General features: G+C 38.2%; 1 protein-coding gene across 2 annotated transcripts in view; it reads left to right on the top strand.

Annotated features, from left to right (window-relative positions):
- LOC145352481 (serine/threonine-protein phosphatase 2A 56 kDa regulatory subunit epsilon isoform) overlaps nt 1–20,309 on the top strand; it is a 73,579-nt gene extending 53,270 nt beyond the window's left edge. For both annotated transcript variants that reach the window (XM_080202393.1, XM_080202392.1), the window contains exons 6-13: nt 114–173; nt 1,380–1,488; nt 4,040–4,093; nt 4,187–4,237; nt 8,842–8,961; nt 12,828–12,955; nt 15,693–15,794; nt 16,539–20,309. In XM_080202393.1, coding sequence (XP_080058519.1) covers nt 114–173; nt 1,380–1,488; nt 4,040–4,093; nt 4,187–4,237; nt 8,842–8,961; nt 12,828–12,955; nt 15,693–15,794; nt 16,539–16,632 — 718 coding nt within the window. In that variant the 3' untranslated portion in view covers nt 16,633–20,309. The remainder of the gene's footprint in view (nt 1–113; nt 174–1,379; nt 1,489–4,039; nt 4,094–4,186; nt 4,238–8,841; nt 8,962–12,827; nt 12,956–15,692; nt 15,795–16,538) is intronic.
- Nucleotides 20,310–26,066: the final 5,757 nt, after the last annotated feature.

A 26,066-nucleotide genomic window follows, 5' to 3' on the forward strand; every position in this document is an offset into this window, starting at 1 on the left:
GCACACTGACATCATGGGTTTTAGTGTTCAGCATTGTTATTTCCTCATTGTTTTTCCCAGTAAAAATGCACGTTACTTAAAGCACAAACCCTTAACTTCGGTTCTTTTTGCAGATTTGTTTATGAAACAGAACGCTTTAATGGCGTAGCAGAACTCCTGGAAATATTAGGAAGGTAAGCAGCCACACACTCCAATGTTTCTAGTTTTTCCCCTGTTTTGAAGTTGTTGAATCAATTTAATAGTATTCTGATGCCCTTCCCAAGTGATTGTTCTGAGTTCAATGCGAGCAGTGCTAGTTAATTAGTTGGTGGCGAGAACATCATGGTCAAATCTTGTCAACAGCTACTGAAATCCACTTTTCAGCATGGATCACTAAGCAGTGATTAGCGGTCACTTTTTTAACCTTTGTAGTGTAGGCACATTGAGGAAAATTTTTATCCAAGACTTGTATAATGTGTGTATACCTCACATTCCTGAAGCAACTTGTTACAGGTGTACGACAAAAGAAATTGGTTGTAGATACTCAAATGCTGAGTTCTTCTGATCTGCAGCCAGATGTTTACCAGCAGGGACGTTGTGAGCTTTAAATGGCTTCAGAGCTTTGCAAGCAACTGCAATTAGCTATTTCTACCTATTTAGAACACTTCTCCACCAGGCATATTTGAGAAGTGGCCTGAAAAGGGTTAAAATTAATGGTTAATGTTGCAGCTTGTTGGTTATGTATCATAACTATACTCCAGCTCGTATGACAGAAATATGCATCTTTAGTGAATAGCTTACATAACACATAAATAGTGCTTTGTTTTAAATGATTTGCTGGCCTTTGTTTTCCTTCTGCACCCAAAATACTCTCTTTATAGTGTAGGACTGGGAGGGAACAAAAACACAGGAGGGTCGAGAGCCATATTGACTGGAGATCTCAGGTTATCAGTGCCATTGTAGCTGTCTTTCTAAAATGTTATGATAAACTATTGGTTAAAATGAACATTTTTACAATTTTTATATTCATCTGGCTATCTGTGAAAGGTGGCATTAAAATTATTAATGTATTAATATCATTAGAATTTTCTAATCTTTGTCACACTCAGTTGCCACAATGTTGCGCATGCTTAACTCCTGGTTATAATAAGTTTGGATGTATGCATGGGATGTTAATTTGGTCAGACAAGAATGACATTGTAGGTTTAGGTGGTTTGATGAGCGAATACCAGATATCCTTAAAAATATGAACCTTGGGGTTTGTGTATGTGATCATTTCTGTAAATTGGACCTGTCCCTTTTTTAATATAAATCCTTTGTATAAGGTTCCCAGAGAAAAGGGTATTGTTCTTGTATGCAAGGCATTAGGTAGATAATCTTCCCTGTTTTTCTGTTGACAGTATAATAAATGGGTTTGCATTGCCACTGAAGGCTGAACACAAACAATTTCTGATTAAGGTTCTGCTCCCTTTGCATTCTGTGAGAACTTTATCGCTTTTTCACGCGCAGGTAAGACTGTTGAATGGTCCATTTATATTATAATTTTCTAGCACTCAATTGTTCAGCATCCACATCCAAACAGAAGATTGCTCTTACCTACAGGAGAAAATCACCATGATGCCATCTGTTTGGGAACTTTGCACCATATATGGCAGGCATGATCATTCTCATTCTGCTAGACCTTAAGCCTTCATTTTGTGATGTAATTTTAATTATTTTTGTTTGTCAAAGACTATGGGTGAAATTCTCTGCAAAATTTCTAAGTATTGTTCCTGGCAGGATTTCTGCTGGGTGGTCAACCCAGATCACAATCCATCCATGATTAGGCATTGTTTTGAAGCTTGAGGTAATTCATGCCGAGAAAGAAATTTGTGGGACCTAAAGATCTTGACAATGCCGGCTGCTCCAGGGAAGCCTTCTGTGGCAGGGGCAGTCACTGACCACCCGAGGGCTCCAATGGTATCTATCTGTGGACACCAGTAATGATTTCTGCTAGCTTCATGTTACACTGGTGGTTGGATAAATTCCCAGAGCTGGGTGAATATAGTTTAAAAACATAAAATGCATACAAACAAGGATTTAATTATGCTAATCAGGTTTTCAAAATTTTGCGGAGAATTTCACCCATAGTCTTTGACAAACAAAATTAATTAAAATTGCATCACCAAATTGCATTATGTTGCCGGCCATGGGTGAGAGGTATCTCAAAATGAGTCTCCCCAGTACAATTTGTGTTATGGCTCCTCTTGCGAGTCTCCAACCATAATGCTTTTTGCCCCTGTGTGTGTGGGGCTGGTGAATCTCCCCCTATGAATCAAACTTTTATCGCAGAGAATGGTGAAGGGCATGATATGTAGCCATTTATCAATTTTTTGACAATCTTTCGCAATGTTTAGGTTCTCTTCTGCAAAGTTTGACAGCATTTTCCAACATTGAAGTTCATCTTCAGTAGCGTTTGGATTTCCACTATGTGGAATTTGCAAGTTCTCCCCATGTCTGCATGGATTTACTCTGGGTGCTGGGGTTTCATCCCACAGACTAAAGATAGATCATTGTAAATGCACAGTGATACTGGTGGGAGATAGTGCAGACTTTGTGGCCCAAATAGCCGCCTTTTGCATGGTAGGGATTCTATGAAATGCTCCAGAATGGATACTGAAATGGAAAAAGGAGCTATGATTCCTTTTGGGTTCCATGCAACCTCTTCTGTCAGTAAATGGGCTGACTCCAATGTCACAATTTTGGAATCATAGGAACTCTACAGTACAGAAAAGAAGCCTTTCGGCCCATTGAGTCTGCACCGACCCCAATCCCACCCAGGCTCTACCCCCATGTCTCTACATATTTTACCCATTTAATCCCTCTAACCTACGCATCTCAGGACACTAAAGGACAATTTTTTAGCATGGCCAATCAATCTAACCCACACATCTTTGGACTGTGGGAGGAAACCAGAGCACCAGGAGGAAACCCACACAGACATGAGGAGAATGTGCAAACTCCACACAGACAGTAACCCAAGCCAGGAATCGAACCCAGGTCCCTGGAGCTGTGAAGCAGCAGTGCTAACCACTATGCTGCTGTGCCAATTAAGTTATTCCGTGGTTTCATTTTAAGTCATTTGTTGTCGTCATCCTGTGACTCTAATTTTAGATCAAGACCCATTAATCCTCCCACTTTATCCTGCCTGTATCTAAATGAGGGCATGTTAGCAAAGATGTTTGAACAATGTATTCAAGACTCTTGTGCCTTTATCCAATTTTCAAATCAGCAGTTTTTCTATGAAGGGTGAGAGGGAAAGAAGGAAGGGATTAGTTTGGGCTGTCTGAGATACCAGTTAAGCTGCTGATGAAGCACGTATCTTTTTTTGGTATGTGCACTGTTTAAATTGCGAGTTGAGATCAAATTATAAGAAGGTAACTTTTTTCAGTTAACCGTTCCTAATTCTAATCTTGGCAAAAGGTGTTAATGAACTGCATGTAGTGGTGATTTATTTTGTTTAGCATCCTTGAGTTTAATTTTTCATATTTCATCCTTTTTACACGCTCTCATGTACTGTTCCTTTGAAGGAATGATATACTGGATGACTTTTAGCATTGAGGAGCATGTCTTAGAATTGATCATAATGAAAACACCATCATCACCACCTTTAAGACTGCCTTTAAAACAATCTCAGATTCCTAATATTCCCCTCTTTACAAGGCACTGGGTCTCTGGCACTGTGTGCACCATGCTGCGCCATGGTGGGAATTGTATTAATATAGTATAGTACTACACTATTCAATGACAGTACCTTGCAGAAGAGCCATCAGAATCCACTTTAATTTCTCTTCTTTCTCATCTAATTTCTTGCTTTCTAAACTCTAAAGATGAGCAGGTATTTAAGGCCAAATCTGTGATTCATGGCAGGTTGTCATTCTCTTAATTGATTTTTTGGGCGTACTGCACAAAAATAGTTGAGTCTTTTGCCTCAGATGTGACAATCAGTGAATATCCTTTTTTATGTTTAAAATCTGCTCTTTTTACTTGCTCTAACAGTCATTTTACTTTTCTTTAACAGTTGGCTTATTGCATTGTACAGTTTCTAGAAAAAGATCCAATGTTAACTGAACCGGTACGTTTCAATAATGTTTCTCAATTAATGCTTTGTTTTTCAAAAGAAAATTTAAAAGTCAGTTGATTTTAATGTTTGTCATGTATGCTTCAGATCATCAGGGGTTTACTAAAGTTCTGGCCAAAAACTTGCAGTCAAAAAGAGGTAAGCAAACAGTTTGAACTTGTGGTTTGCTAAAATATGAGTAGAAGGGTGGAGGGTGGTGTAATTAATAATGCAAAATTGAATTACAAGAAGGAAAACTGTTAAATCACTCCAGTTGCCTAAGTAGCAGCACTTACTGCTGATTCAGAGTATCTTTAGAGTTGTGTTCTGTCTATGTTTCTATTAGCAATCCTGCTGGATGCTGAAATTATCATTCAAACTGTAAACCTCCATTTTAAAACAACGTAGTGGAAAGTTTAAGTTTTCTTTTGACTCTTTGTAGATCAGCATACTGAATAAGGGATTTAATGAACACTCACTTTAAAATATGTACAATTCCATAATTATAAGAGAAATAATGATCTTAAAAAGACAAACTACCGCATTCTTGTAGCTTCTATGAAAACCTATACATATACCATGCTTTGTATATGGTTTCCTATGTAGATTGAAAGCTGCCACTAAACACTGATATTGAATTTTTCACACATTGAAATTCTTTTGTAAGAATGTACAGATTTTTAACTAGCTCTGCTTTTGTAAGAAAGGACAATCAGGTGAAAGCACAGAATCATAGAATGGTACAGAACAAGAAGGCACCATTCAGTCCACTATGCCTGGCCCACTGAAGGAGCAAATCATCTGTTGCCACCCGTCTGCCTTTTCCTCATCGTCCTGCACATGCTTCCTTTTCAAATAATCCAATTCTATTTTGAAATTCTCAATTGAACCTACCTCCTCCACACTCCCAGGTGATGCTTTCCAGGTCCTAACCACTCACTCTGTGAAAAAGCTTTTCCATGTTGCCATTGCTGCTTTTGTCAATTGCCATAAATCTGTGCCCTCTGATTCTCAATCCTTCCACCAAAACAGTCTCTCCCTATCCACTTTGTCAAGATGCCAAATAACTTCAAATGCCTCTATCAAATCTGCTGTCAACCGTCTCCAAGGAGAATGGTCCCAACTTCTCTATCTATGTAACTGAAGTTTGTCATTCCTAGATCCATTCTCTTGAGTCTTCACTGCGTTCTCTAATAGCTCCACGTCCTTCCTGAAATGTGTCTAGAACTTGATGCAATACTCTAGCTGAAACTAAATGAGCGTTCTGTATAGGTTTAACATGACTTCCTTGCACTTGTCTTCTGTGTAACTATAAATTTAGGATGTCTTGTGCTTTATTAACCACTCTCTCAACCTGCTATGTCACCTACAATGACTTGTGCAAATACTTGAGCCCCTTGGCTCCTGCACCTCTTTTAGAATTGTATTTTAAGCCTCTGCATTCTTCCTACCAAAATTAAGCCATTCAGTCTTCTCTGGAATAAATTTCATCTGTCTATTCTACAAACTTGTCTATGCATTCTACACTCTCCTCTCAATTCATACCTGCAAATGTTGGCGTTGTGTTGGAACATCAAGTTTCAGATCATTAATATGTATAAGGAAGAGGAGGAGTCCTACGACTGACCTCTGGGGAACTGCACAGTAAACCCATCCTCCACTCTGTAGAAAACCATAATTACTAGTTAATCATACCGCTTCCTGTTCTGTGAATTTCATATTCGTGTTGCCACTGTCATTTTTATTCCATGGGCTCAAACTTCATCACACATTTGTTGAGTAGCGTTTGTAAAATATATTTCAGATGTCCATGTAGAGCATGTCAACAGCATTGTCCTCATCAATTCTCTTTGGTATTTTATCAGAAACGTTAACAAGTTAATTGCACACTACTTGCCCTTAAAAATCTGTGCTGATAATTTCCCTTAACCTCCGTTTGTCCAAGTGACTAAATCAAATCTAAAAGATTTCCCTTCATTGAGGTTAAACTAACTGTTCTGCAGTTGCTGGGCTTTTATCATCCTTTTTTGAACAAGGGTGTCATATTTATAATTTTCAGTCTTTTGGCACCATCTGAGCCCAAGGAAGACTGGAAAATTATGACCTTGCCTTGGTGATTTCCATTCTCGCTTTCCTCTATATCTGTGAATGCACCTCATCTGTTCCTGGCGCCCTCTCAACTAGACAGCTCATTTAGTACTTCCTCCGTAAAAAATTTTAAACTCATGAGGTAGTCCCCTGGCATTGTCAATTACCCGGCCAGTAACGCACCACCTTCCAACTTATTTCTAATATTATACTTAGGATTGTAATTTTGACTTTGGTTCTTTCTTCTTGCTGGTTTAAATTTTTTACTCTGTTTTATCCATAGCAATCATTGTTGAAGTACTGTTAAAAAAATTTAATTGATTGTAGCCACCAATAATCTGGCTACAATTTCCATTATCTAAGAATGTCACAGGATTATTGTTAATTTGAATGGTTGTTTAGGACAGACTGCTGCATTATAATATTTTCATGCAGTTGAATGAATACTGACCACATTAGTTCTGCTGTTGGATATTAGCTTGGATATATATATAGGTTGCATGAAATTGAATCAGGAAGTGGGAGAAGAACTGTCAGTAAAATCCAGACTTAAATCAATTAAATTAATGCACACAGTATCTCATTTCTAATGAAAACATAATGCTACTGACAGATTTTGGTATGCTGTGACCAATTTTCATGTTTTGATGTGTAAAATGTTCATTTTGTTTCCAAATTTATAATTTTCAGAATTTTGAAACTTTTAATTTCCTTTTATGTAAACTTGTATAAGCTTTGCTTCATAGAAACTTCCACTTTTTTTTAAAGTTTCATACCATTCCATAGGCTTGTGCCTTAACATTATTTTTTCTAAGATACACACATGTCCTGGTTTCACAATTTCATTCTGTTCCCACTTCCCTATTGCACGGTGAAATCATCTATGTTCTGTGTGTCAGGTATGATTGACGGCCAGTCATCTCTGACACTGAACCAATCATATTCCAGGTTTCCAAGTCAGAATATGGGGACAGGCATTCCTGCTTATTCGGGTCACAGCAGCACCCCAAGACTTGACAAAATAATGATCCAGATGAAGTAGTAAGATTGCTTATTACTTTTTTTTTCTGCATCACAAGGAGTACAACTTTCAAAATTAACCATACTAGGACTATTGAATAAGTCATCTGTAAACAAATCAAATCCTTAACATGCTTGATTAGGTGTGTATTCCAGAATATAGGTTTTTGAGAGACTTAATTTAAACTCTGCAAAACTGTATTTTTAAACTGTTGTGCGCAAGAAGCAATGGCGAGGTGAAATAAGCATTCTTGAGTTTTACTTGGATATGAAAAGACCTATTAAAAGACCTAAATTATAATTGCCAATGTATAACAAAGATGTTTGTTGGAACTTTCAGCTCTGACAATGCAGAAATGGTGATCTAGATTTAGTCTCCTCTAATAAACCCAGGCACAACTCTCTTTTCCACCAACTCACAATAGGGTTGGGTTTATAATGGGTGACCAATTCATTGTCACTTATTTCATGCTTCTGCCAAAGTTAAAGGCTTCACCTGTTATTTTGGGAGGCAGACTTCCATTTAAATTTAGTGGAAGCAATATTTCAGTGCCAAGATGCATTGTGCCCACAGGATGCTATGTCCTCAATTTTTTTAAGTTTCTTCTATATTTTTCTGCATTTCAAAATGATGTACTTATTTCAAAATAATGCAGTGTTTAAAATCATGTTGCTGAACTCAACAGTAGAGAATTATTTAAAGCAATGCTCTTAAATGCTTCCGCCTTATGTAGTGCTTATTCTTAGCATAATTTTTTTTAGATTTCCTAAAAGAATATACAGAAGGTGCTTTAAATGAGCAATAAAAATACTAAAATGGAATGACCTTTTCTTTTGTATTGTATTTTTGTTGATACCTAGCTCTTTCATCGACAGAGCTCATTGGAATCAAATTATGGTTGGCCTACATGACAAAATGAATTCTGACTAAACAGACAGATGTGTTGTGAACTTTGCTAGCAAAATTTCTTATTGTTATGCAGATTAGCAAACATTCCCTTTTGCTACTCTGTTAGAATGTGTTCTCTGAAAATGGAAACATTATGCACAGAATGTCAGCATTTGGCTTTAAGTTATTAATGTTTTGGAAAGACTACAGTAATATTTTGGCATTATTAAAGTGCTGAATAGAATGAAGGCGATGTGATCTGGGGTCCCCAATGTCTCAGCTGTTATGAGTATATAATGGAACTCTGCAGATCAGAAGATCATAAGTTTGATTCCTGACTTGTGCTGAAGTCATTCAGTGTGGTACTAAGGGTACTAATACAATCTTTTGCTCTTGGGTTAGAAGGGGAAGTATAAACCAGTTAGTAACAAATGGTGGGAAGGGACTGTTGGATCTGAGGATGTTTGAACTCCACATAGCCAAAAATATACCAACAAAACGCATATTAAAGATTGCAGACTTGGTTGAGGTAACAGAGGGTTAGTTGATGGTATTGTAGAATACAATTCTAGTGGTGGATAAGTCCAGGAGGGTGGGCAGGGAAGAAAATCAACACAGAGAAATGATATTCAATTGTACAGAATTTACAGAAATATAACACGTTTTGAATTGCAAACTTATAAAGTTAGATTTATATTTGGACAATTATAGAGCACTGTATTTTGCAAACATGATGGAAATTAATGATATTCATATTTTAAACCAGGTCATGTTCCTTGGAGAGGTAGAGGAAATCTTGGATGTTATTGAGCCATCACAGTTTGTAAAAATTCAGGACCCGCTGTTCAAACAAATTTCCAGATGTGTTTCCAGCCCCCATTTCCAGGTTAGAAGTTGCTTTTTATGCCATAGATTAAAAGATGATTCTAGTCGCACAAGGTTCGTGGACTTTAATGTAAATTATTTTCTGTAAATTATTTTCTGTAAATTATTTTCTGTAAATTATTTTCTGTAAATTATTTTCTGTAAATTATTTTCTGTAAATTATTTTCTGTAAATTATTTTCTGTAAATTATTTTCTGTAAATTATTTTCTGTAAATTATTCAAAAGAAAGTACACTGTCTGTTGGTGTAATAGATTACTGAGTGCAGGCTTTTGACAAGGTCTGATATATCGCTTTATTGCCACATATGTTGGGTATTGAAAAATCTCCCTTAGGGCTTCAGGTTATAGTTATTGCTTTATCTTTTTAGCCGGTATGTAACTCTTCAGAATAGGAATTCTATAAGAATTTGGTTAGCTGATCTCAAGTTAAAATTGTCTCAAGAAATTGTAACTTCTGACTTGGCTTCCTTTCCCCCTGAATTTGTCATTGAAAGTGCATATGGTCTGAGAGTATTTTTATATGAAGGTGTTAATGAAATAATCATAATTGAGAAAACGAATAGCGAGTGGTGCCATGCCACTGAATCTCTGGGCAGCGATATAATTATAGCCGAGAAAAGCCCCATCACTAGAAAAGAAAATCATCAGGCTCGGGAGTTTGGTCATGCTGAGCATTTTTCCTAACCTACCTCCAGTAATCCGGAAACCTGGCTGCAGTCCTGGTTGTGTGCTAGGCACTTCAGTGCCATTGCATAATTACTACTTCTTTGTAGCGTGGTATACAAGCATTTAGAGGCTCTGAATTTTGTTTGGTAGATTACATTGCACATTTGTCACTCATTCTGTTAAAATGATTGCCCTTATGTCAAAATGTCTCGGTTCAAGTCCGTAACCTAAAATTGTCACCTATTGTTTATTCTATGTCGGTGGGAATAACTCAGTTAAAATAGATGGGTTTTTACCAATTGGAAAATCAGATTTGTGGCATATGGTCCACGGGAAACTGAAGGAAGATCCAAGGTAAAATGCATCTGTCTGTATAAAAATCAATTTTTCAAATTTAGAGCTTTAATAAAAAAGTGGTGTGTGTTTTAATCTCCACATCACATTCAAGCCTTCACACAGCAATGGGATCTTGGTTATCTATAAAATAAATTCATAGATAAGGGAAATCAATAGCAGTCCAGACGCTGATGCTTTGTTTCTGAGCTTTGTCCTTAGTCCTCTTTACTGGAGCAGGAGTGCTGGGTTTGGTGTCCTGACATATGACCCGGCAGATCCTTAACCATTTCTTCATCACAGCATGTCACTAAGGAACTATCAGTGGTTAGCACTGCTGCTTCACAGCTCCAGGAACCTGGGTTCGATTCCTGGCTTGGGTCACTGTCTGTGTGGAGTTTGCACATTCTCCTCGTGTCTGCGTGAGTTTCCTCCCACAGTCCAAAGATGTGCGGGTTAGGTTGATTGGCCATGCTAAAATTGCTCCTTAGTGTCCTGAGATGTGTAGGTTCGAGGGATTAGTGAGTAAAATATGTAGGGGTAGGGCCTGGGTGGAATTGTGGTCGGTGCAGACTCGATGGGCCGGATGGCCCCTTCCTGCACTGGTTTCTGTGGTTTACTGCCTAGCTTTGTTCCAGAAATTAATGAAGCTGGTTTCCATCACCAGTCTATGCTGAGTCTGACGTTGCTGTACCAATTCACAAAACTGTTGAATGAATAAAGAAACTCTTGGCAAAATCATCAGAATCAGAGCATCTAATGGGGGAAGGTCATGTCTTACTAATTTACTTTTGAGGAAGCGACAAGGAGGATCGTTGAGGGTAGTGTACTTGATGTTGTCTACGTGCATCTTAGTAAAGCATTTGACAAGTTCCCACATGGCAGACTGGGACTGGTCAGAAAAGCAAAAGCCTATGGGATGTGGCAAGTTGGATTTAAAATTGGCTCAGTGAAGGGTAATGGTTGATGGATGGCTTTGCAAATGGAAAGCAGTTTCCAGTGGCATTCCACAGAGCTCAGTGTTGCGTCCCATGCTTTTGTTACACATATTAATGATTAGAACTTAAATGTGGGATGCATGCTTGGGAAATTTGTATTTGACACAAATTGGCTGTATAGTTGATTGTAAAGAGGGCAGCTGCCAACTCTAGAAGGATATCAATGGTTTGATCAATTGGGCAGAGAAGTGGCAAATAGAATTCAATCTGGAAAAGTACAATGTAACGTATTTGGAGGAGGAAAACAAAGCAAAGGAGTACCCAAAAGGGAAGATAATGAGACAGGTTGATGAAGTGAGACCTTGAAGTGCATGTTCACGAGTTTCTGAAGATGACAGGATGAGTGAATAAGGTGGTAGAGCATATGGAATGCTTGCTTTTATTGGCAGAGATATAGAATACAAAAACAACGATGGAATGTTGTAACTGTATGAAGTGTTGGTTAGATCACATTACAGGAATGATATAATTGCTCTGGAGGGAATAGAGGCAAGAATATTGCCAGGTTTTGAACTGAGGAAACCTTCGTAAACTAGGGTAGTTTTCATTAGGCCAGAGGAGGCTGAGGACTATGGTAATTCCTTATTTAATGTACAAAACTCAGGAGTTTAGATAGAGAAGATGTGAATTCCCTGTTTTCCCCTAGCAGAGAGGTCAATTACAAGAGGCCATAAGTTTAAAGGAATTAGTAAAAGGATTTGAGGGAATGGGGGCGGGAGAACTACTTCATCCAGAGGGTGGTATGCATCTGGAATTTATCATCTGGTCTGGTAGTTGACTCGGAAACCCGCAACACTTTTAAAAGATGCTTGGATCTGTTGAAGCATTTAGCCTGCAGGGCTGTGGACTGGGATCAGGAAGGTAGATTGGAATAGGTAGCTAGTTATTTTTCTTTTTCGGCCGGCACAGACACGACAGGCTGAATGGCCTTTTTCTGTGCTATGAACTGTCTCTGGTTCTGTGGGAAGATACTGCTGCTGAATTAATACTGCTGAAGCCAGTTAGTGCTTTCAGTGCTGATCTGCCAGCCCAGAGCTTCCCTGTATATGCACCCTGCGACCCATTGCAGAAGAGAGATATCTGGCCAAAAATTCTACCTGATGCCAACTGTGATCAGACTATTCCTTCCAATGGTTGCTGATTATCTGATGCCTGAATGAAGCACCATAGGATATTAAAGTTATATTGTGTAAATTGCAGATGATGGAGTCATTAAAATGCTTTAATTCAGGATTTATTGAATGAAAGCCAAGAACCAAACGTGTTGGCACATTTCAGATTATAACTGTCTTTGGTCACTGCCTTTTTTAAATGGATTGCAAAAATCATTATTGAAATAATTAATCTACTTAAGTTTATAGCAGGTCAATAACTATTCTCTTCTCTGCCTGAAGAAATTTGCACACGTGCTTGCATGCTTCAAAAGATGTGATATAGCATGAATAAAATGTAGCTCTTCCTGATTTATGTTGTAAATGAGTGCTAAGTCAGTCGGGGTGGGGGTGCAAGTCTTTCCCTCCATGTTGCCTAGCTGCATACCAACTTCTGCACAAATTTTCTAAAATTTGGGAAAACATTTGCCCAGGTAAGTGCCAGCACTCGAGGCAATGTGTGTCCATGACTGATAACAGCCTCCCCAGCGCTGACGAAAACAATACAGAACCTGCTGGTTTCAACAGATTCTACTTTTCAAACTTGTTTTTTCTGATTGCATGGACAATCACAGTAATTTTTAACAAATACAAAACACCTTTGGACGGGACTCCACAATGGAGATACCTCTCTTAGCATTTCTGCTGTTTTTACAGACAGAATGGAAAAGGTTTGGTTCAATGCTGCTGAAAATCTAATTGTTCTCTGTCTCTTAAGGTGGCTGAGAGGGCACTTTATTACTGGAACAATGAATACATTATGAGTCTCATAGAAGAGAACTCTGCTGTGATCCTACCCATCATGTTTCCAAGCCTTTACAGAATCTCTAAAGAACACTGGAATCCGTATGTATTTTTACACTTAAAATAAAAATATTTCTGTTGCCACTGAGAACTTCATTTTTGTGTACTTTTCTAATTCGGAGGGGCTCTGCCAGCACTATTGTCATTTAACTGCACCTGAAACCCTGCATTTTACCTTCCAATTTAATGTACCTTTTCAGTTGTCCACTCAGTAGTGCTCAACCTCCTGTCTTGGTTATCCTAACATAGGTAACGTACTGAACATGGGTCCATCACCAGCACTGCTGCTTATTTTTATTGTCACCCACTAATCTCCTCCTTTTATCTCATACCAGAACACTTGCCCACAGCTTCATCTCCAATTCCCTCTTTGCTGACTGGCACCCCCATCCACATTCAATACAAACTCCATTCCAGATCAAATGCACTTAGTTTTCCCCCACACCACTCCACAGCATATTGATTGCAATTTCCTCATTGACATGTTCTTCAGCGACCTTATACCACCCAGTTGCAGCCTTGTCCAAACCAGTCTACATCCCACACTGATCTAACTTCAGTTCATTGTGCAGCATTTCTTCTTTCTATCAGAGACTCTTTGAAATTTGCCACTTTGACTTCGCATTCCCAACAGTCTGTCCAACCCCTACTGATTATCTGATGCTCCTGTGAAGCACCATAAACTTTACATTAAAATTATATTGTGTAAATTGGAGATATGAAGTCATTAAAAAGGGAGCCAAATGTATTGTCACATTTTAGACTATAAACTGCTTTTGGCCATTGCTTGCTTATTTCTATGGATCACAAAAATCGTTATTTGAATGATTGATCTGTTTAAGTTCATAACAGATTGTTGAATTCCAAAAAGTAACGATTTCCTCTTCCAACTGAAGAGATTCACTTGTATGCTTGCATGATTCAAAAGGTGTGATATAGCATGTATTAAATGTAGTTCTTCCTGATTTATAATGTAGATAAGCACTAAATCAATGCGGGGGAAAAAGACTCTTGATGCCTCTGTGCACCTAGCTGCACAAAAGTTTCCAAAGCTTGAAGAAACGATGGTCCAGATAAGTGCTCACAAAACTGGCACAAAGAAATGAGTCTGAGGAACAGGCATATTGGTGGCTTGGTTTTAAGTGATGAGGAAGACACATAGTTATCCTTTAGGAACAGCACCCTCTATAGGAATAAAACAACATACAGAAATACTGGAACAGAAGATATGATGGAAATACTAATGCATCTTCTGTTCCAATTTACGTAGTTATGCATATGTTTACTTTACTTTAAACCTGTCCAAGGTTTGTTCTTGGGATTTAAACAATGTGTAGACAGTTATAATTTGAGTAATCATTTGGCCATTTTTTCTCTTCCTGATTTAATTTCATTCAATTGTTTTTTGAAACACAACTTATCCGTATAAATTATCTTCAGCAACACACTAGTCCCAATGTACTGAAGATTGTATCCTAAGGTTGGTTTTTTTAATTTTAAATACCTATTTTTAGATTTTGCTTGTAGCAAATCTCAGCAAAGCAGTGCTAAAGAGGAGCTGATAAATTTATTGTAGTTCTTTCTATATTTTTTTCAAAGCCAAGATCTGTTTGCATTATTTGTGTGCAAAAACTGAAGGCCTCTTTGAGATTGGAAGCACATGTCATCACCACGGGAACTGCATTTCTGAGGTGGTCCATGAGCTAAGTGTGTGTGTGTGTGTAGTTCCCCCTTTGAATTTGAGTGGTTCAGTTTAAAAATAATGCAGCAGAGACCAGTCTTAGTCTCAAACAAGATGAGTTTGTTTATTACATACAACTATTGCTCGAAGTTACTTGGGTGAAAGTGATCATTATTAACTAAAATGCAGACACACCGATTAAAAGCAGATAAAGATAAAAGGAAGTTAAAGATGAGATTTTGCTTCAGTCTCGGATATCATTGCAGGTATGTTGCTTGGCTCCTTGCTTTCTGAAGTGAAGGGATTAAAACTTGTGGGTCAGTTCGACAGACAATGACAGCCAATCGGGGTTTAACTTTTTCAGGCGGACTCAAACTTCTGGGGAGAGAGGAGAGATTTCCTAATCCTCACTAATTCTGTGGATGTGGCGCTTGTCGATTACCTGGACTTTTTCAGTGGAGCAGCAAAGCAGCTGATTTCTTCTACATTTTTCTTTGTCGCCCCTTGACCATGAGTCACCTATGTTGTTTTGAGTTCTTCCTGGGACTCTGCACACAAAATGGATCTTCTCAAACAGTCTTTGTACAGTCCCAAAACTTAAAATGGCTGCTACGTTAATTTTGATGATGCATTGTTCCACCAAGCAAAAAAATTAGTTATGTTGAGGTCCTTTGAAGTCCTTTCCTGTTTCCTGAACCCTCGGAGGTAAAAAGTAATTTCCACTTCTTTTAGAATTCAATGAGCGTCAAACATTTTTAATGTTTCCCACTAGACTGGTCTAGAGATAAGAACCTGGCTAGGTTTGAATAAACACTGGAACGTACCATGTTGTCTGCCTGTAATTTCCCTTTGAAAAAGGCTTTGAAACTCGGTGTGAAAGTTTGAAAACGAATGTCTGTTAAAATAGTTGTCCTTAAAATCTATAATGTTTGTGACGTACATCACTCATTATTTTCTGATAATTGCTGTTGGGATTTGGCAATCCTCTTCCATTACTGGTATAATTTTCTTTGACAAGTTTTTAAAATTTCTAAGTGTTTTCATATGCACATAACTTGCTTTAAACATATTTTCTAAGCTTGAGTCTGTTTTGCACAGGTCAATTGTAGCTTTAGTCTACAATGTACTTAAGGCTTTTATGGAAATGAACGGCCCTTTATTTGATGAATTGACAGCAACCTACAAGTCAGATCGCCAAAAGTAAGATTTTAACTGTTTTTAATTTTGCTTATTCGTTAATGGACATATGGAATGTGTGATTTTCTTCTTTTATTGTTGCCTTAAATTAAGCACAATGTTCATACCTTATAGATTTGTGTGTTTTCGTGCTGCCTTGATACAGTTATAATGTGAATTTACTCAAAAATCACAGTAACAGGTTTCTGAAAGGGAGATTGTGGAAAATAATTAATAGGACTAGGAAAAATGACACGAGAAAATGCATGTGCCTTCAATTGACACCTATGCATGGGTGAAATAATATGATTGACAGGTTTCTTTGAAGGCTCAATGAAAATAAGTCAAAATGCAATTTTATTCAACTTTAAGGTTACACCACTAACTTGTTTCCTTTCTTCAACCCTCTATCTGCCTGTCTCAAGAGCTAAAAAAAAGCGAAGAAAAGAATGAAGAGGTTTGATACCCTTCATTTTCTTGAATTTCAACTGTTGTGACCACAATGCCACCTCAAGTGATGAGGCTACCTGTTGCTCACTGCTCTGCAAATCCAACTGGTCAACTTTAACCATGTTCACAGCTAGATTCAAATAGGGGTCATGCCTAGGAGTGTTCAGGGTGCACAATGGTATCCCTAAAAGTGGTCGAGCTCCAGTAGTAGTTTATTTTCCTAATATTTGCTGCAGTACGTTATGAAATGAAATGGCTACTTGCAGAAGGAGACTGCACCACATAACATGGTCTTACTTTCTACAAAATATTTTTCAGGGAAAAGAAGAAGGAGAAGGAGAGGGAAGAGCTTTGGAAAAAGTTGAAGGCTCTTGAATTAAAGAAAGGTGCAAAAAAAGGGATGCCACCTTAAGGAAACATGGTGCTAATATTCCCATGGTATACGTTGTAGTAAGAGGTGGAGCAACACTTTTCTGTATTGTGCTACTGTACAGTAGATTTCACATCTGTTTCATTATCAATGACGGTTCTGTAACAGTATTGTATATAACTTTTCTCTTCACATTTAAATGGTATGTCAAAAAAGAAGAGTGTCAGTACAGAATGTGTACAGTAGATGGATTTCTGAGCGCTCTTCTATAAATGTAGTCATTGTTTTAACATTTTCAAAAAAAGGAAAAAATAATTTACATCCTTGTAAATCACCCAATTTACATCCTTGGGAATCACCCAAGAAGATTGCTACATCAGAACATCCGGATTGAGAGTTCCCTACTTGTTGGTAGCAGGCTGCAAGCAAACGTGTTTTAGACTGAAGATTGTGTTCCTGCTTGACCCTGAGACTTTGCTGCATTTTAATTTATACATAAGGTGAAGTTATTTCTTACAAGTTTGTCGAAGTTTTGTTTTTAATTTGGTGGTTTTAAACCTACTGTGGTGTTAAAATACCTCTACACGCGGCACGCTGGTTGTGTAAAGGTTCGTGTCCATGTGCATCAAGATACAGTTCATAACCTTTGTACTGGTCATTGTGTATTAAAGTACACTCCTTGCAGATATTCTAGAAGTACTGTATATTAGATAAAGTATCTGTTAAAGATGCATAGGTTTAATGGGTTACAAAGCTGAGTAAGCAAGATATATCCTATAACTAACCAAAGTGTAAGTTGGTTGTACAAGATTTTATTCATTAACATTATAAGCTACATAATTTCATATTTACACCACAGATTAATTCATACAAAATACTTTTAATTTGAAGGTTCTTGTAGAGAATGAACACCCCTCCTAACTCCATGCACAGAACCGCATTATACATTGTGTGCAAGAGTTTGCTTGTTTTGTATATGGTCAGTGCAACATGATACAAGACTAACATTGTTGGAATGTGTACGTGACTAATGTATGGGGTCATCAACGCCATATACACCCCAGCATTTTTAATGACTCAATAGGGAAATAAGCCATGAAGTTTTATGGCATAGTATGCACTGTATTGATCCAGTTCGATTGTTACACTACCAGTGTTATATTGCTCTGTGTGTCACACCACTCTGCTGACAAAGTAGCTTTTATCCCACCAGGTGTGGGAAAGTGTATGGTGTGAAACTTTATTTTTAAAAGAGAACTTGTTTTGTAGTTTTAAATTTACTGCAGATCAGACATGCATCATCCTGCATTGTTGTCAACCTTTTTTAAGAAAACTAACTTCACAAAAAAATTAAATGGCCATTAAGTTTCACAGGTTGCCCTCGATCTTTTTGCTTGTTGGAAAGTGTTGGAATAGCAGTATGAAGTCTAACCAGATGTTGTTCCTTTTAAATCCGACAACAAAGTGTGTTTAAATTTGATTTTTCAGCTTTGAAAAAGGGCTAGATGGGTCAAACAAGATACTGCCTCATCAAGAAATATGTACTGTTGAATAATCACTTGTTAGCTCAAAAACTGATATATTTGCACTTAACTAGAATCGGTTACTATGCGGTGGATGCTGCACTTCAGAACTGCACCTTTGAAGGTGTTAATGTAACCTGAGGACTGATGTTGGGTATGCCACATATGGATATTTGATGTTTGGATGATATGCTAAAGCAAAACATGATCTGAAAACAAAAATAACATTTCAGGGATGAGTTGGGCATGAAAGAAATGTATTACAACTTTTATGAAAGGTAACCAGTTAAGCGAGTTAAGACTGTCTTAAATAGACTCCACTATACTGTCAGAAATGGTAAATGTGATGCATTCTAGTCAATAACCATCTTTGTTTGAGCAACCAGTGTTGCTGACTGTGTGCACATTGGTAGTATATGATGGTTTTTATACCAACACACAGCAGTTACTGTATTACTTGACAGATTACTGTGAACACCCTTAGGTTCATTTTTTGACCACGTACTGTAAATAGGCTGTAATCAGAACTCATGTATTGACTGAGGAGTTTTAAAATATAAATCTTACCAATGAATTTCTTGTGTTACTTTCTTTATCATATGCAGGACGACAGTGTTATGCACTTAATATTCTTTATACGGGCAGTGCACCTGAAATTTTTCATGTCTTTTTCTGTCAGAGAGTATTACTAAAATCCTGACAGTGTGAGTGTTATGTACAGTGTTGCATAATTGTACAGTAATGAATCAAATACATTCTGTAAATTATGTTCTTAAAACTGAGATTAATCTTGCTTTTTCAAAACGATAGATTTAAGAAGTATTTTCAACAAGTGGCATTGCATTAAACATAAACTGATACCGGTGCTAATATTTTATTTTAAGCTGCTGTCCTCATCCAAGATCTCAAAAGCATGCTACACAAATACTAGATGTGTATTTTCAGGATGCTACGCGACAATAACAGATTTGAATCAAATTTTATTCAAATCAAATATTGGAATGCCAATCCAGTTGGTTTGTCCTATAAATTGCTGCAAGTATCTACATTCTTAAGGATAATTTAAAAATGAATTATTTCAATTCTAACAGCCATTCATACATGCAGAAAACTGAACAGTGTAGTCGGTCACAACGTGACTGTATAAATGCTAAAGACTGATGATAAAAGTGCTGCTCAAAGAAGTTAAATGCCATGAAACACAGTAAGTTGAGTAGTTTTGCGAAATAACACACCAGAAGAAATTGCATGACACGTGTGAAATTCTTCACAACTGTGTGTTGAATGAAGTAATTTGAAATGGTGATCTCAATGGGCTGGCAATGCCACTTTATAAAACTTAAATGGATAAAATTCTCAATTAAAAAGCCATTCATTTTAATGACATTTCTAAAAGATCAACTTTGTTCATAGCTGCTAAACACTTTGCAGTTGAAATTACTGAAATTTGATTTTGAACTTTTGAATGAGCAGTAAGTGACTGGAAAAGGAGTATGGACAGATGTTTAAAATTAAACATAAATCTGTTACACATATAGTTCTAAAAATGCTCTTCCGTTAAACATTTTTAACAGGAACAAATATTGTTAAGCTTGCAACAGTTGTGGTACAGGTGGTAGTAGTAGTTGGAGAGTTCTGTTAATAAATTTTGAGATACAATTTTAAGATCAAAATCTTTTTAGGATTATTGTACAACTGCATAGCAGCACTGGGACTAGTATAATTAATCTATAAATGCTAATCTGTAATCTATAATGTTTTTAAAAATGAAAGCTACTTTTAATCGAAATTCCCCAATACAGTGTAGTTGAGTTGCATTCCTGAAAAGTGCAACTTTGTGATACAACTTCAAGTGTATCGGATTTTCCCAGGGCATTCAATATAAAAGCTGTAGCTACTTTGTCTAGGACTCTCCCTGGAGGAAAAAAATCATTCAAACATTACAGTACACTGTCAGTTAATACTGTATATTTCTACATTTGCAAATAAAACAACTAACGCAAAAATATTGAAGGATCATCTGCTCTCTGCCTCTGCTCTGTTTTGTCGCTGTGAACAAAGGCTTGGAAGAGGGAGGAAGTAAGCAAGGGAACAAGAGGGAGCTGCAAATGGTAGAGTCAATGAGAAACAATTGGTTCAAAAGCTCAATAAATTTCACTCTTTGCAAAATGTTCACTACCTCAGACACACAAGTCCGAGTGATCTCAGACTTCAACGAAAACAAAATGCTGGAAAATCTCAACAGGCCTGACAGCATTTGTGGAGAGAGAATAAAGCCAATGTTTTGAGCCTGGATGGGATCATTCAGACGTTGGTTCTATTCTCTCCACAGATGCTGTCGAACTTGCTGAGATTTCCAGCATTTTCCACTTTTGTTCTATATTCCAGCATCTGCAGTATTTTGCCTTGCTCTTAAGACTTTCTTCAATTCGAGACAAAGTTCCAAATAACAATGCTATAAATGTCGTAGGTACTAATGAATCAGAATGTGTCAGAGTGTTCCCTCCTTTCAAGGAATTAAGTTTTAGTTTTAAAGCAGAAATGGACTCTCTGTTAATATTGGTTTGTTGCAGAGATTTCTGCATGTTGGGCTACCCTTCACTTGTTTTTAATGGATACTTTAAAATTGTTAACCATTTTGAAAATCAGTGAAAATTATCTTTAAAATATTTAGCTTCTCTGAACTTTTGAAGTGCTCTATCAAGGTGTCTATAATTTCAACCCTCCTTCCTACCCAAGTCAAAGGAACTGATGTTTTATTGAAGTACCTAAGTAATTTTATTACTTGTTTCCCAAATAGTAAACAGATTTGTTTTAAAGTGCCCATTTCCTTTGTGACCTTTAAGCAGACTCAAAAATTTAACTTTCTCTTCCCACAAATGTTGCCAAATCTATTGAGTATTTGCAGCATTTTCTGTTTTTATTTCAAATTTCCAACATTTGCGGTATTTTGCTATTAGAAATACAGCATGTCTAATTAAATCAAAGTTGTAATGTTTGATTATTAATGCTACTTTATATTGCATACATAAAGGCAGAATGCTTAAATGATTCATTTTTCCTGAAGCATACTCTGCAAGCTATTGCTGCTACACAAGTTTACAGGTTCTAGGTCTCTGAGAAAATAATTTATTTTATAGTGGCATCCAGATACTTGATGATGTTCACATGATTGGACTTCTGTGTTTCACACAAGGCTTTTGAGAAATAGAAAGAAAAGCTGATGTCACAGTCCAGTTGATTGGATAGGAAGCATGTTATGAGCTTATGTAAAAGTCAGAGTCTTTATGACCCAGAGAGAGCACATTCAGTTTATGTACTACATTCAGAACTCACAAGAGAGATATGAGTTTTAGAAATGATCTAGTTCTTCAGATGCCGATTCTTAGTGAATTCAAGGCTTGCATTATGTAATTGTCTTAATTACACTGACCCACGCTGTTAAGGACTCAGTGATTTATCCATTTATTATTTACAATGCTTTGAATTTAAAATGAAAGTCTCTGGGAATGGAACCATTTTGGTTTCCTCATCCAATGACTATTGCTGACAGGTTTCCCTCGATGTTAAAATACTGGAAAAGTGGGTCTAATTGCTGCTGCAATTTCACTGTGTACCTGTGAGGATGTACATGGTGTTATTTGGGGTGGGGTCGAGTAGAAACTGTCTATGTATTTGATGACCTTTACATCTCTGATCTGCCGTTACCTCTCCCATATATTTTTTCTCGTGTGATTTGGTCATACTTCAGGCTTTAAATTAATTTGCAAAATAACTTGTCACTTTCCCATTTTTTAGTAGTAACATTGAACTTTCTTCTATTACCACACTCTTTGGAGTGAAACTCAATGGCATCCTGCACAGTGTAACTTCAAAGAGCATACACATAGAACATAAGAACATAAGAAATAGGAGCAGGAGTAGGCCATCCAGCCCTTCGAGCCTGCCCCGCCATTCAATAAGATCATGGCTGATCTGTCGTGGCTCAGTTCCACTGTTCTGCCCTCTCCCCATAACCCTTAATCCCCTCTCTTATCAAAAACCCATCAACCCGCGTCTTAAAAATATTTAGCGAGGCAGCCTCCACCACTTCAACGGGCAGAGAATTCCAGAGATTCACCACCCTTTGAGTGAAGAAGTTCCTCCTCAACTCTGTTCTAAACCGCCCCCCCCCCCCTTTATCTTGAGGCTGTGCCCCCTAGTCCTACTGTCTTTTTTGAGCGAGAAGAGTCTCTCCATCTCTATCCTATCCATCCCATTCATCATCTTATACGTCTCAATGAGATCTCCCCTCATTCTTCTAAACTCTAACGAGTACAAGCCTAGTTTATTCAGCCTCTCCTCATAGCTCAACCCCCTCAACTCCGGTATCAGCCTAGTAAACCTCCTCTGCACTCCCTCCAAGGCCAAAATATCTTTGCGCAGGTGCGGCGCCCAAAACTGCACACAGTACTCCAGCTGCGGCCTCACCAATGCCCTATACAGCTGCAGCAAGACCTCCCTACTTTTATATTCAATCCCCCTCGCTATGAAGGCCAGCATCCCATTTGCCTTCCTGACCACCTGCTGCACCTGCAAGCTGGGTTTTTGCGACTCATGCACAAGGACCCCGAGGTCCCTCTGCACCTTCGCCTGCTGCAGTTTTTCGCCACGTAAGTAATAGTCCTTCCTACCATTACTCCTGCCAAAGTGGACCACCTCACACTTGCCAACATTAAATTTCATTTGCCATTTCCTGGCCCATTCGCCCAGCCTATCCAAATCCTTCTGCAGACTCTCCACACCCTCCGCACAATTTGCCGTTCCCCTAATCTTGGTGTCATCAGCAAATTTCGACACCCTACACTCGGTTCGCTCCTCCAGATCATCTATATAAATGGTAAAAAGCTGAGGCCCCAGTACCGACCCCTGGGGCACTCCACTAGTCACCATCCGCCAATCCGAATAGCACCCGTTGACCCCCACTCTCTGCCTAAAGACATAAAGACAAACATGCGTCGTTGAAGACATTGCAGATAGGTAGAGACCTAGGCCTCTGGTGAAAGTAATATTGCCTTGCTGGACTGCATAGCTCAATCTGCTCTTTAACTTCTGACTAGCAGGCCACACTAAAGCCATAGCCAAGATAGGATATCTGGCCCCATCTACCCTGCTTCTGCAGGAAATCTGTACTATCACCTCTAAGACTGATTCATCTCAGTGTGCCTATCTCATGGTGTGAAGTCAACACCACTGGAAAAGTGAATTATAGAATCAGAGGTTTACAATGTGGAAACAAGCCTTTTGGCCCAGCTTATCCATGTTGCCCAGTTCATACCATTAAGCTAGTGCTAGTTGCCCACATTTGGCCCATTTCCCTCCATACCAATTTTACCCATGTAACTGTCTAAATGCTTTTTAAAAGCATTATTACTCAACATCGGTTTGCAGTCCACCAACCTCAATGAAGGAAAACCTGATTGGTCTTTGATTCTGGAACCCATGTCAAACAATATTTTCCTTCTGCTTTCTCTAATTAATTCTTTTCTCCACTGTTCTTAATCATCACACGAGGAAAACATTGTGAATGCTGTTTCATGATTTGTGTGTGTACAAATAAACTAACCATTTGAGTTCATCCTATCTCGAGTTTTGTATGGTATTATAAATAGAAAATTGGGTTGGACAAGCAGGATGGGAAATACACCACCACTTATAAAGAAGGAACCAAATGAAAAAAATCTTTATTTATGGACAGGTGTTGGAGAAATTAGTGTTGTGCCCACTCATGCCCATAAGAATTTTGTATTGACTCCCAAGAGGATAAATTTCTGATCCTAATAAATGACTTTCTGCTGACAATCTTGGATATTAAGTCTAATCGAAGGTGAGATGTAGTTCTTGTTTGTCAACTTGCATTTTAGACTGTTTTGATTTCTGCTTTCAGCCCAGAGAACACAACATGAGAGTAAAAGTCTTCTGTTGGTGAAAAACTGTCCACCGTTTGCAGTAGTTTGTTGGTGTTTATCCATCAACTGTAGGCAATTCTCAAACTTGCCTGTCAGATATAATGTTTGTTTCCTATTCTCAAGCTACTTTTTCCATCGTGTGTAACAGGCTCAGAAGTAGATCTCTCTCAAGCTTGGCTCAACTTTGTCATAATCTGTTGATTACTTTGGGTTTTCCCTTGCCCATCGGAACCTGTTGCAGAGGCCCAACCTCTTCTGTATCTCCTAATCCTTAACTATTCCACAACCAATCATATAGGGCTTATACTGTGCCAGGTTCCAAACTTTTCACAGATGACAGGCCATATTGCCTTACTGAATGATGTGTGATTTTGGGTGTGTCACATGCCTTGTTGGTCTTTGCCTTCTGAGTCATTGTGTATTGATAGGATTTTCTGCCTCACCTGCCATTCCCAGCCTTTGTGCACAATACCAACCAGAGCTGATGGGCCCTAACTTAGTTTTACATGACTGTTGAGCTGAGGTCCCAGGATTTGGTTGCTGGTGTGTGCAACCAGCTACTTGGAGGCATGTAAGAGTTGGAAAGTTGTGCGACATCAATCTCCTTAGCAACACCTTTTCTGGCTTGGGTGTGTGGCTCAGCAGAGATCAAGGGTATTGGTCTTCATAAAAATCTCAACTATCTTGAGTGATATAACATTCACTTTTGTGGTGTTTTTGGTTACTGGTGTATTATAATATACCTTGTTGGTGTTAATATGTATATATGGGTTAGCTCAGTTGGCTGGACAGTGATGCCAACTCTGTGGGTTCAGTTCCCATACCAGCTGAGGTTATTCGTGAAGGCCCATCTTCTTTCTCTCCCCTGAGGTGTGGTGATTCTCCAGTTAAATCACCACCAGTCAGCTCCCCCCGACACACACACACAACACCACCCCCCCCCCCCCCCCCCCCTCAAAGCCTATGGTCATCTGGGACTGTGGCAACTTTGTATATAATCCCTCTGAATTTTGTTTGCAACTCAAACGGAAGGAATCAAAAGTCAATTGCAGGCTTATTTCCTCAAATTCTGATAGTATGGCAGCTTCCTGATAATTCTTCTCTGAACTCTCTCTGATTTGCTCACATTCTTCCTGTAATAGGAAGTTACCAGAACTATATGATGTACTTTAGCTGTGTATTGAGTGTTTTGTACAACTCTAGCATATCCTCCGCTTGTATACTTACGTCGCAGCCAGTAAAGGAAATTATCTTGTATGCCACCTTTACTTGTCTTTCCTTATTATCTTTGGAGATTTATGAACATTTTTCAGTAACCATTTCTAGTGTATTTACATGCTTTGATTGCCCTCTCCAAATGCATTGCCTCACATGTTTTTGGATTGCATTTTTTTCACATTTTTCTGTCTCTTTGTAGCCTTCTCCAACCACTCAAGTAACAAAGGTACATAGTGCACTTCACATTCAAGAGGCTTACTAAAGGCAGGCATTCTTTTAAACATACTGAAGCCACTAATATTTCCTTAGGGTGGCATGGTGGCACAGTGGTTAGCACAGAGACCTGAGTTTGATTCCTGGCTTAGGTCACTGAGCGGAGTTTGCATGTTTTCCCTGTTTGCATGGGTTTCTTCTGGGTGCTCTGGTTTCCTCCCACAGTCCAGAGTGTGCAGGTTAGTTTGGCCATGCTAAATTCTCCTTCAGTATACCTGAATAGGTGCCGGAGTGTGGCAAATAGGGGATTTTCACAGTAACTTCATTGCAGTGTGAATGTAAGCCTACTTGTGACTAATAAATCAACCTTAACTTTGATTAAATTAGTAAGATGGTAAATCTGGTATGGAAGGACTGGGTTATGAGGAAAGATTGAGCAAATTGGGGCTGTTTTCCCTTGAAAGATGGCGACTGAGGGGGGAATCTAATAGAGGTATATAAGATTATGAAGGGTATAGATAGAGTAAACAGTTGTAAGTTATTTCCTATGTTAGAGACACACAGTACGAGGGGC

This window comes from Carcharhinus amblyrhynchos, chromosome 14 (assembly GCF_965287045.1).
Source record: "Carcharhinus amblyrhynchos chromosome 14, sCarAmb.v2.hapA, whole genome shotgun sequence".
Taxonomy (NCBI): Eukaryota; Metazoa; Chordata; class Chondrichthyes; order Carcharhiniformes; family Carcharhinidae; genus Carcharhinus; species Carcharhinus amblyrhynchos.